Source organism: Tribolium castaneum, chromosome 1 (genome assembly GCF_031307605.1).
Source record: "Tribolium castaneum strain GA2 chromosome 1, icTriCast1.1, whole genome shotgun sequence".
NCBI lineage: Eukaryota > Metazoa > Arthropoda > Insecta > Coleoptera > Tenebrionidae > Tribolium > Tribolium castaneum.
The window spans coordinates 14,701,024-14,713,632 of NC_087394.1; the positions used below are offsets into that span (position 1 = coordinate 14,701,024).

Here is a 12,609-nt window from a genome sequence, read left to right on the forward strand (position 1 = left end):
GAAATAAGCTTTTTATATTTTAAGCTTGATTTTATGTAAAATAACCTCGAAAATACCAAATGACTTAAACCATTGTTTATTTGCGTGAAGAAGGTTTAATTCCACGTGTGAGTTTATATGAGTTGTTTAATTCATTAAGCAGAAAGTGAAATTAAAATTTACTTCAGAATTAAACTAATTCGAATCAAGTTACCATTTATTTTGCTTTGACAAACGTAAAGTTAATCGCGAATTTAAATTTAGGTGCGATTAACACGTTCTGTAAGCCGGCCCTAAGTTTTCTTGTAATTAAAAACTATTTATTTTAAAAATTACTTATTAATTTAACCAGAAAAAAATTTACAAAATTATTTGAAATTTTTTAGTTCTGCTACAAAATTTATTTTTTGATAACTGTGTTATTTTTAAATTCAATAAAAAATGAGTTTTTTAAATAGTAAACGATTTAACAAAAATCATTTCTTAAAAAAAATTATGCATTAATAATAGTAAAATAAAATTGACATAAGTCAAATTATTATTAATTTAATATTTTTTTGATAGACTGTTTTCCAAAATTAAATTAAGTAACATAATTTATGTACGAAATAAGCTCTCTTTATTTTATGTAAAACAATGATATTTTAAAAGATTTATAAAATTAAATATGTTACTTATTTTTATTTTCTAAAATTTAAAAAATGCAATTATTTATAGTCATAAATAATTGTTTTTAAATAGTCTTATTTCCGCTTATGTAGTAACAATAATTCAAACGTTTCTTTAAGTTTGACATCGAAACAAATGAGCTTCTCGAATCAGTTTGTGTTATGTTATAATTTTATAAATTATAATTTTAATTTGAATAAACATATACATAAAAAACTGCTGGTTTTTCATGGTTGTTAAATTTTTCATAAAAAAAGTTACATTTTCATTTAACTTGACGTAGAAGACCACAGCAAGGACAGGTTTATCGAGGCGTCATTTTCACTGTGTTTGACTGTACCTTCTTCTTATTTTGCTGTCTCGGAAAGACATAAATAATATTTTAGTCGTGGAATAGTTGAAAGGTGAAAAACGATATTTTAGAAGCCCTGTAAGTCTTTATTAAAATATTAGGCCTTCTCTAGTTTTACACCCGCCGGGGTGCGAAGTTATGTATGCAGCCCCTATCATTTTTTTTTTACAAAATTACTGTTTTTTATTTTCAGTTTTTTACATCATTTTTTTGCATTCACTCAAAAAAGATTTATCGTTTTCCAACATTTTAGCATAGATATTTTTGTAACTTCTGGGGGAATCGTAAGATTTTTGCATTGTTTAAAAAAATGTTTTTTACTGAAAAATACTTCTCCGGTAATTTATAGAATATTATTTTAGAAAGGAAAAAAATTTGCACTTTGTATCATCCAAATTTGAATTCCAATAAATAAAAAAAAATGCATTATACCTCCTTTTCTCTAAATTGTTGTTTTCTAAATTGTATTGCATCGAGTCTACATTCCCCTCGTTTATTTGAAAGAGGTGTCAAAGTTAATGTTAGAAATTCTTTATTATCGAAGTGTTGGAGTAGAAAAAAAATTGAACAATCGGAAAAAATTCGGCATCTCCAAAGAATCTTTAACTGCATCGTTATGGGTTGTGCGTGCTCAATATAATAAATTAAGTAATTTGTTGAAATTTGAAATCACAAACAATACAACAGAACAAATAAAATTGTCCTGTTCTACTGATGAACTAACTTTATAGTGTTTTCAAAAGAAAAGTACAATTTAATCGGCATTTTTTAGACTTTGATAAATCATTAAAAAAAATTACAAATTTTGAAATATTTTACATTTTTTTGTCCAATGAGTCTAATATACTCGTAAGCACAAAAATTATATGGTATCTTACCTTACCTTTTGTTGTTATAATAAGTCACTTAATTTATTGGGGGAATACGGAAGCTTAAGGAATTAGGAACTGAAATGTTAGAAAACATTATGCAACAATCAAAATATTGAGTCTTAACCGTTTAAACCTTCACATTTGCTAGTCTTCAATACTCTCATGCCTCTATCGTGATCATGACAATTAATTTGTTGCGCTAAAGCCTCCAACCTCGTTAACCATCCAAAAAGCCATCTTGTCTTAATCTGAAAAATGCGGTTTTAACAGTTTTTCTGCGGTTTACCAGACGAAGCGAACAATGGACGAAAAAGCCTTTTATCCAGTATCCCAGTGGTGATTTACTCAAATTATTGTCTTATGTAAGATTAGTTAATGGCAAAAAATTTAAGTCAAAAATGTTAGCACCGTTATTTGCTTTAACAAATAACAAACACGGAAGATTGCGTAATAATTTCACACAGTTCATATTTGCTTTTGCGAGGAGCTGTGAAGAATGCGGTGTTTCTTTACAAATGTGAATTTAAACGCTGTCCATTCATCGGTTGATGGTCTGATAACAAAGTTTCAGTATTCAGTCCGTTATTCCCGCCATGAATAAGCGAATTTTGTAAGAAACGGTATCCGATGTCTCATCATGTTGTGGTTCCACTTTTGTGTTGTTTTGGTGGGAAGTACGTAACATTGCACAATTGAAAAATCCAGATTTGAAGATGTCAAGGCTGCGGTACTTGCTTTCCACCAAATTTAACTGTTGGTACAAACATCTGTTGACTAATTAAAGGAAATCCAACTCTCACCACTTGTACAATTATTTCATAATTTATTACTCCTATCGTCTACTTTAGTTTTAAATATAGACAATGTTGATTCGACTGCAAATTCTTGTACTAAATAAATATTATCGACTCAAACTCATTTATAAAATCATTATTTAGTTTATGACATTGAAGCATAAAGGAATTCATAAGATTCCTAATGGTCATTTGCATCAAATTCAATTAGAGAATTAATTTACTCTGAAATTTAACTACGGTTTCAAATGCCGACAAAAGTGATCATAAAATCTAGGTATCTAGGTAGGTAGGTATTTATTAGTGTGCATCTCTACAGGGTGTTTATTTTTAAGTACTTGAGTCGTGTGTTCAGTCTTTGCATTTGTACATTTCTCCGTTTAATTTTAACATAAATAACTAAGTGGTTGCCAAAGCAAGATTAATTAAAATTCTTTTTGACCAAGAAGGTCGTTCTTTATTCCATGACCCTACTCAACTTTTTTCCTAACGACAACCTTCGAATTTTTTCCATATTCTGATTTATTGTTGTGTCGTTAAGTTGTTTTTAGAATTTAAATTTTTTATTTTTCATTTTTTCCACTGAAAATAAATGTCTCATATTTATAGAAAATTTAAGAGCAATTAAACTTCTATACAGGGTGTCTCAGCAAAAAAATTCGAGCCTGATATCTTAGATATTTGTCAACGGATTTTTATGAAATTTAAAATGCAGATATTTTAGAAGATAAAGATTAAAAAAATTAAAAATATTTAAAAAAAATATTTAAAAAATTATCTTCAGTGAAACATGCTGTCCTATTTTCCATAGGCGAATATGGATTCCTTTTTCAACAACACAGAAATTTCAGCCACTGTTGTTGGTTTCTAAAGTAATTTCACCAAATTAAAACAATTTTACTTTTCTGAGAGCGCGCACACTTTTGACAGTTTTTTTCAGTGGTACACAAAATGCCACATAGAAATGCTTCATCAATTGTTTTAAAGGGTGACTGCCCAAATTACTATCAAAATGTGTATTAAGTTTCTAACAAGAAAATTTAATTTTTTTTTTGGATCAGCCGAGCGATTTGGTTAATTTTTTGTGTGGTCATTTATTTTTTGGGGTTTAATGATCCAACGGTAATTTAGCTTAATTTTAAATAAAAGAAATGTGTTTTAAAATTTAATTTTTTAAGTTGAGGTCATTTTGAAATTGAAAGACCACCTCCTAAAATATGTGTATTCTAAATTTCATAACAATCCGTTGACAAATAATTGAGATATTAAGCTCGAAAGTCTTTGCAGAGACACCCTGTATAAGGGCATCCGTTTTTCGAGCTCCACCATGGGGATCTTAGTTATTGTAAGAGATACGACGTCGATTAAATTAGGACAAAGTTGCACATTTTTATGGTAAATAATTATCTGAAAAAAAAATTAAGGTGTCATTTTTAGTTTTTTCATTATTGGAAAAAAACGGAAATTTGTAATTTTCGTTTTTATTTTTTTAAGCGAAAACGAAAAGAAGAAAACGTTTTTAAGTAGGACATTGTTCAGGCACTCTTGTACAAGAAATCTGTATCTGTCATCATCTTTTCCAAAGCGTTCTTGATGTTAGAGTTACAACACTCAACTTTAGTTTTTCTTATGGACGCCATGTTTGACATTTGTATTTTTAAATATTCTTTTCGTTCTTGATTACAACGATGTATCACATGATATGATTGAAACTTACATGTTAATTAAAATTAGGAAAAAAGCTTTTTTGTAGAGTGCTTTGAAAAAAAAACGCAAAAAATTTTATTTAATAAAATAGATTTTGACAGTTCTGTTAAATATGCGAACAGAATTTTTATAACTTTATCTTGTTTTGTTCTGTAAAGAATAAACTTGTAGCTTATCATGTCATTTAGTTTTTAAGGTTGGCGAAAAAGTGAACCTTCCATATCCAAATTCAATTAAACCTCCAAAATCTAGTTTGTTTAAAAACAAAATTGTTGACGTTTTTTTCAAAGCACCCTTTGCAAAAATGCTTTTTTCTCCATTTTAATCAGCATGTAGGATTCGATCATATCATGTGATACATCGTTGTAATCAGAAATAAAAACATTTTTCAAAAATACAAAAAGCGAATATGGCTTCCATAAGAAAAACCAAAGTTGAATGTTGTAACTCTGACATCAAGAACGCCTTGGAAAATATGACGACAGATTTGGATTCCTTGTAAAAAAGTACCTTCAGAACGTTCTAATTAAAAATTTCTAGATTGTTTGGTTTTAGTTATAAACAATCAAAACGAAAATTGCAAATTTTTCTCTCTTTTCAATAACTCAAAAACTAAAAATGACAAATAATTTTTTCTTTCACATAATTGTTCAGCATAAAAATGCGCAACTTTGCCTTAATTTAACCGACCTTGTATGTACCTCTTATAGCAACTGAGATCCTCATGATGGAGCTCAAAAAACGGACACCCTGTATAAGCTATAAAATTCACTTTTTTAGATTATTTTATATCTTTTCTTTCATAATATTCTGGGTGGATTAAATAAAACCTCGTAATAGTGTTGTTTGCTCCAAAATAGTTTGCCATTTTTTGCCACAAACAGTTACGTGTGCATAGGCTATAAGGAAGTGTTTCAACGCACGAAATTAAAAAACTAACCTTTTAATTATAACACAGTGAAATACTTTATAGTTTTGAACCTTGAAATTTGTACATTTGAGGTCAATATAAAAAGGCTGTGCTTGCACAAGACATGCTATTGCTAATATACATTGTCCAAGTCCAAGTTTGTCTTTTCCTAAAAAATACTCATATGATTGTTACAATGTCAATATTAGCAAGAAAGTTACCTAATTATAAAACGGAAAGTTTCTACACTGTGTTGAGCACTTTGAGTCATTATTATGGAAATTGCAATTCTGCAAAACGGAGAATCATTTTATATAAATCTATTTGCAACATAATAGTCGTTACATAATGGGTTAATATATTTTGATGTGATAAATAATTTATAAAACTATATTATAATGTGGGTATTTAGGACGCTTTTCCTCTTAATTTTATGTAAAATGCGCGAAGTTTTCTCTTGGCTTAACTCTAGTGTTTCTCTTCAATGAAATTTATAGCCACATTGTGATTAATACAACGGAATAAAATTTTGTAGTGTGACCATATTAAAGCACTTAATAACAACAGCCAAATGGCTTTTATAATGAAAAGTGAAAATATTTAGTTAAGCTGGGATTTTTTAAGTAAACATCATTGTCAAAATTTACAATGTGGATTATTTATTGTTATTTCTTAACAAGAATTTCCCAAGTGTGAATGAATATTCAGTGACGTGTACATGTACCTTATCGACGGTGTTTGAAACTTTTAAAATTAATCTTCTGGTTGCAATTTGTTTATTATTCAATTTTAATAAACTTCTAACATATTAGGAAACAATAATGTTTTTGTGTACACTGTACAGATTTTTATGCTAATGTGTTCAAAATTCATCTGTAACCAACATTTATTGTAGGCTTAAATGGACTCTCACAAGTTATGTCATAAAAAATGTAACAATTTTCTTATTTCTTGTTGGACACGTAATTCAAAACGGAAAAAGTAGCTAAAAGTTTAGGTCTACCTACAATACTGTAATTAAAAAATTAACGACAAGGTTCTTGATTAGCAAACTTTCTCAATACCCAAAAAAGTGTTGGTGAATGTTTATATTTCTAATTAGCAAACAAAAATTAATTCAGGTTTGAATTATTTCTCTTATGACTTACGAGAAGAAGTAACCTAACTACAGTATCATTTTTTTTACTGCGAAATGTGCTATGTGAATTATTTATTTGTATTTTTACTATTCTGAACAGATAAATACGAGGATAAATATGAGCTTTTATATTTTAGTTTTACGACCAGTTAGTTGAAGAATAAATAACTTTGTCTATTATGTTTATGTATGAATCAGATATTCGCAAAATTTACCGGAGATAAGAGAAAAAATCTACGATGCATTTTGTACAAAGTCTCCTCATTACAGTAGAAACAACATACAGAGTGTCCAAACTGAAATGTGCACCCCCAAATATCTCTAATTTCTAATAGTTTGGGAAAAATGCTGAAACAGGCCAAACTTACTAACGTAAAGAGAAACTAAATTTTATCTAAGCTTCAAGGATGCTTTTGCATCTTTCAAGCCAAAAAAACACCACTTCAAGAAATTTAGTGTGACATCATTTTAAAGCTGATTTCATAAAATTGTCTATGCAACAATAGTTTTTTTTTTTAATTTTGAACGATTTTTTTTTAAATCAAATAGATGGACTGAGAAAAAGTTTAGTTATCTTATCTACACTAATCTCTACTTTTTGAAGTAACAAGAAATTGTGGCTGATTGATTACATAAATTAAGTTTAGTGATTTTTCTTCTGATACCTTCTAGATTCAGATGGGAGATACAAGTTCCCAACCAAAGTTCGGTACACGTAAAGGAAAAAGTTTTTTTAACACCTACCACACCTGATGAGATATCTTTATCATTAATTTAATAATAAAACTTGTGTAAAAAGGCAAATGGTGTTGATGATCTACCAGGTAATTGAATAAAAGCCGTTAAAGAATTGATGTGTCCTGTTATCTTATTTAATCAATGAATCTTTCTCCACTTGTACATTTCCTGAGTCTTTAAGAAAGTCAAAGATTATACCAACCAACAAGAACAAAGGCTCAAAAAATTATGTTATATAGATCAATAACCATTCATAATCAATTTCACAAAACTTTTGAATCGACATTTTCGAAAGGTCTAAATATTTTATATAACATCTGATCTAAATCTAAATTTAAAATCTAAATATAACAAAATTCCGGCGCACCAACTCAATGGAGTGTGGTAAAGAATTGCTTATATATACAGGTAAAAGTAGTAAAAAAATTCTTTGCATTAAAGTTATTGATAAACAACGAATTTTAAATAAATGATATCTGGCAACGTTGTCTAACAGTCGTGATCGCAATAGAATTTGACCAACATTAAAAATAAATTATTTTTGAAACGGTTTCCTAAGAAATAATTCCCAGCATTGGCACATTTACAAACTGTGATTTTTTTGATGAATTTTAATTTTTTTAAAGACTGCTAAAGTCTGATGGGACATTTAAAAATAGTTATTCATCGTTGTGTTAGGGAACGATTATTTAGTGTGAAACATAGAAACATTAAAAAATAATAAAAACTGAAGAAGTTAACAAAATAAAATTGTAGCTCCAGATTTTTTAAAATGTGACTAGGAATTTTGTCAATATTTTTCCCGTGATCTACACATGCTTCTCAACAACGTACGACTGAGTTGGTGCGCCAGTTTTTGAGCTTCCTGTATTTAGATCAAACCAGACAGCAATATGCATGCAAAAACTGAACCCAATACTAGCAATAGGAAGAAAAAAACAACCATTAGAAAAATTTCTTTGAGAATGAGATTTTTTAAAACTTACCGCTTTCAAAATTTATTTGCCAGTTGGAGGCGCCACAATGGTTTCCGGTTGAAAATTGTTGTCGATATTGAGATATGTATAAAAGTAAAAAAGGGTAAAAACACATATTTTTTTGATTTGACAATTTGATTTTGACAGGTCTTGGGGGCCGCCTTAAGGTCCCAAATTTTGAGAACTGCTGCATAGAATAATTAAAAGTTCGCGTGCACGTGCTTTTTAAAATAATTGACAAAACGGCATAACTGCTGTCGTGGACAGAGATACTGCCATCATAATGACAGCGGCTTTTTGACCTTGACAAAGTGCCAAAAAGTGACAAAATTTGAAAGGTTTACGGGCTTATTTTGTAAGTTTATCGTTATTTTATCGAGACCGTTATTTAACGAGAATCGCTATGTGAGAATATCGATCAGATAACGATTTTTGAGAAAAAGGTGATTTTGTAACTGTGATCGATATTTTTTCATAACGATCTAAAAAATAACCACACAGTTAAAAAAAATTAAAATGGGTAGTACATTTTTAAATAATTTTTCTAGTAACAATATTTATTTTTTACAAAAATGACAAACTCGCCAATGTACCGTCAAAATGCTCAATTCGTTAAAGAAACGCGAGGGAAAAAACACGAGAGCACAGTTTGGTATTTATCTTCTTTTATTATTGGACCAACATGAAGTACCTCGCACAAACAAATGCGACCCAAATAATTATGTCAAAAGTTAAATATTTCTGGTGGTCCTACCCGAACAGAATTCACAGATTGGAAATGTTTGGTGCAAAAGAAAGATTGAGTACAAAATTGAATAGAATATGAACCAAAGAAGAGGTGGCGAAGCTGGGAAACCCCTTAACGATTTAGAAGAAAAACTTCTACAACTTACTGGAAACGTAGTTATCTCAGGGCTATCCGGTGTTGGTAAATTAGGAGTGGTGTGTTTAGAGGAAAAACGTGAATTTTCAATAGATGTACATACCTCCCAGTACAAGTGTGTGCTATTATTATATTTATCATTTAATTTTTAATAAACAATGTGTTTCGAGATACGATTAAACAACCGAGCTTTTTTCTTGAAGTAAAACTCTTGCTAATATTTTTTATTGTGATATAGCTCCAGGAGTACAAGAGTGTTGAATTTGATGGTAAATTTTGATGTTCTGCGACAGTTGGTCAAAGATCGTTATATCTACTCGTTGACAGCCTAACGTTATTTAAGCGATTGAAATAATAATGTTCTCGTTATTATTCGATCGATAATCAGATACAAAATAGCTTTATAACAAAAATTGTTATTATTTCGATTCTCGGTAAATAGCGATATCGTTATAAGTTACAAAATAAGCCTGTTAGTGTCAGTGTCACATGTTGTCACAAATTATTGACACAAAAATTAACCTAAATATTTTTTTATGACATTATAGTTGATCTGACAAAAAGCCGCTGTCATTGTCAAAATCATATGATGGCAGTACCGCAGTACCTCTGTCCATGACAGCATCCACTACCTTAGGTATTCGGAAATAAAATTAACTAGACGCCCTCTGGTGATGACTTTTGAACTATGTCGAAAACAGTAAAGAAATTTTCGTAATTCCACATTTAACTGACATTTAATGAATTGTTCAACAATTTTGCGTGTATAGTGTTAATTATTTACAATAGAAAGAATCACTTTAAAAGTACGTGGTGGTAAATACTAGCGTTGACTTTGGTTCTGTAGTTTTTCGTGGTATAAAGTGTTGGAACTTGAAAGTAGATAAAAAGTGAAAAATATTTTAATTTTGATTACGAAGTGTTAACAAGCAGTTGTCTAATTAAAGATTATAAGTAATGGATCACAGCGAACACAAAGTTTGGCTCAAGAAACCAATAAATTAGTGAAGTGTGTGAATTTTAGGTTAGAATTTTCCACTGAAAAAATCATGAAATGCTGCTGTAAATCTACAAAACTACAATAAAGATTAACAACTGCTGATACATTTAAACGTAAATTATGCCAAAAGGTAGGCTTTTCAATATCTTTGTAATAATTTTCCAATAAAGAAAGTGAACCAAACAGTCATTCGTTATTCGTGTTTTACTCGTCATCTCTCATTTGTCAACATAAGTTTCTTGCATCAAATATACAATAGGTATTCCGCCTAGGCAATGCAATAATTGTGAAGCCTCAAAATTCGTACAACACTCAAAATATCCAAATAAACATTTTCCCGCCATTTATGGTTACTGTTTTCGACCTAGCTCAGTGGCGCCCCCAACGGTAATTTTATTTCCGAATTCGGAAATAAAATTAACTAGACGCCCTCTGGTGATGACTTTTGAACTATCTCGAAAACAGTAACGAGATTTTCGTAATTCCACATTTAATTGAATTTAATGAATTGTTTAACAATTTTGCGTGCATAGTGTTAACTACTTACAGAGAGAATCACTTTAAGAGTACGTGGTGGTAAATACTAGCGTTCACTTTGGTTCTGCGGTTTTTCGTGGTATAAAGTGTTTATTGTTGGAATTTGAAAGTGGATTAAAAGTGAAAAAGATTTAAATTTTCATTACAAAGTGTTATCAAACAGTTGTCTAATTAAAGACTATAAGTAATGGATCACAGCGAACATAAAGTTGGGCTCAAGAAACTAATAAATTAGTGAAGTTTGTGAATTTTAGGTTAGAATTTTTCCACTGATAAAGTCATGAAATACTTTGATAAATCAACAAAAATACAATTAAGATTAACAACTGCTAATACACTTAAACGTAAATTATTCCAAAAGGTAGGCTTTTCAATGTCTTTGTTCATTCTCATTCGTTATTCGTGTTTTTCTCGTCATCTCTAATTTGTCAACATTCGTTTCTTCCACCAAAGATACAATAGTCATTCCGCATAGGCAATGCAATAATTGTGAAGGCTCAAAATTCGTACAACGCTCAAAATATTCGAATAAACATTTTCCCGCCATTTATGGTTACTGTTTTCGACCTAGCTCAGTGGCGCCCCCAACGGTAACTTTACTTCCGAATAACGACCATAAACCACACAGTGCCTCTCAACAGATGGGTTAATGAAAATTTTGAAAAAAATATACACTTTTTGAAAAAATTATATAAGGATTTTTAACTCATCTGATCATAACAAATTCACATCCAAATTTTGCTAACCCAATCCCTAAAACCCTGTATAAAAGGAACGCATCTCATAGTACTCATCTAATAAGTCATGTGTTTTGAAACAGGGTCTCCAAACCCAACAGGATAGTTTACTTAAAACTTTTAACTAAATGAAATTGCTAGCTGACTTAAAAGAAACTTTTCGATTTCGTGTCTCATTTAATTTCGTTTTAAACACAAGTTGTTGATAGTGAAATTTAAATCGAGAATAATGTTAGTTTTGTGCAGAAAGGTGCAATCAATTCCCTTTGACACCTCTTCACGTAAACTAAATTAACTCCTCCGAGTTACAATAAAACCTACGATTCTTTGTTCTCCGTATGGGATTGTCTTTAATCACAATAATTTCCTTGTCTACCTCCTTCACTTCCTTACTTTCAATCCAATCAAAGCTAACCACTCGTCTTCAACTTCCAGCCCGAAGGATCTCGCAAACCCTGGTCTCCATCCGAAGACGGAGAGAGCGCTCTATCCCGCTCGATGCGTTATGCCGACCCCTGGCTCTACGGCAGCGTGCGCGCACCAGCTGGCCTAGTCCTCGCCCCAGCGTTCGTCCTCTGCACCTGCTCCGACTACGTCAACGGCACCAAACGCTCCTCCAAGAAGGCCCCAACGACATGCAAAAAGTGCAAAGGCACGCGCCTCCCGCTCTCCCCCTCCGAGAGCAAGTTCGGGACCGTGCGATGCTACCCCACCTCCACCACCTCCACGCCCGCGCGGGCCGGCACCATGCGGGTGCTGAGCTCCTCCAGGCCCTCCATCCTGCCGGCCGCCGACCCCTACGACCTCATGCGGCGCTCGCGCCTCGCCTCGCGCTCCGCCTCCCCCAAGGGGGCCCCTCGGGGGCGGCGCTCCATCCTCGAGTGCGACATCAACCCCTACGAGCTCATGACGGCCGAGAGCTCCCCCAGCATCACGCTGGTCAACGGCCAGAGGATCAGGGTGCGGCCCCCGACGGCGGACCAGGAGTACGAGGACGTGCAGGTGAAGAGACCGGCCCCAAAAGTGCCCCCGAACAAAAAGCCAAACGAAAAGGAATCTGAGTGCAACCGGTTCAAGTCTATATTAAAGAAACCAACAACTTTCAGTGACACGGATTCAAACAGCCGTGAGCGCAGCCCCTCGCCCGCGCACAAAAGTGGGTCACACTTTTACCTGCCAATGCCCGGCAACACACCCAGGAAAAAAGTGCAGTTTTTGGTTGAAAATGAACTTGAAGTGGACCAAAATCGAAAGGAGGAGGAGGCGTCGGAAGACGCCGAAATGTCAAACGAGGAAGGACAAGGTAGGATTTTGGC

General features: G+C 32.1%; 1 protein-coding gene and 1 long non-coding RNA gene across 3 annotated transcripts in view; one reads left to right on the forward strand and one right to left on the reverse strand.

Annotated features, from left to right (window-relative positions):
• The window catches only part of LOC135265311 (uncharacterized), a 65,507-nt gene extending 57,088 nt beyond the window's left edge, over nucleotides 1-8,419 (reverse strand). Inside the window, exons 1-3 of the long non-coding RNA XR_010332920.1 lie at nucleotides 8,146-8,419; nucleotides 2,006-2,120; nucleotides 1,884-1,947 (exon numbers count right to left, since the gene is read on the reverse strand). This is a non-coding gene — a long non-coding RNA (uncharacterized LOC135265311). The remainder of the gene's footprint in view (nucleotides 1-1,883; nucleotides 1,948-2,005; nucleotides 2,121-8,145) is intronic.
• Nucleotides 1-12,609, forward strand: part of RhoGEF64C (Rho guanine nucleotide exchange factor at 64C) — a 105,727-nt gene that overhangs the window by 74,581 nt on the left and 18,537 nt on the right. The window contains exons 1-2 of one of the 2 annotated variants that reach the window (XM_064354660.1): nucleotides 8,419-8,491; nucleotides 11,729-12,596. In XM_064354660.1, coding sequence (XP_064210730.1) covers nucleotides 11,792-12,596 — 805 coding nt within the window. In that variant the 5' untranslated portion in view covers nucleotides 8,419-8,491; nucleotides 11,729-11,791. Of the gene's footprint in view, nucleotides 1-8,418; nucleotides 8,492-11,728; nucleotides 12,597-12,609 lie in introns of those variants that run through there. The other variant, XM_008193033.3, reaches the window with a different exon arrangement.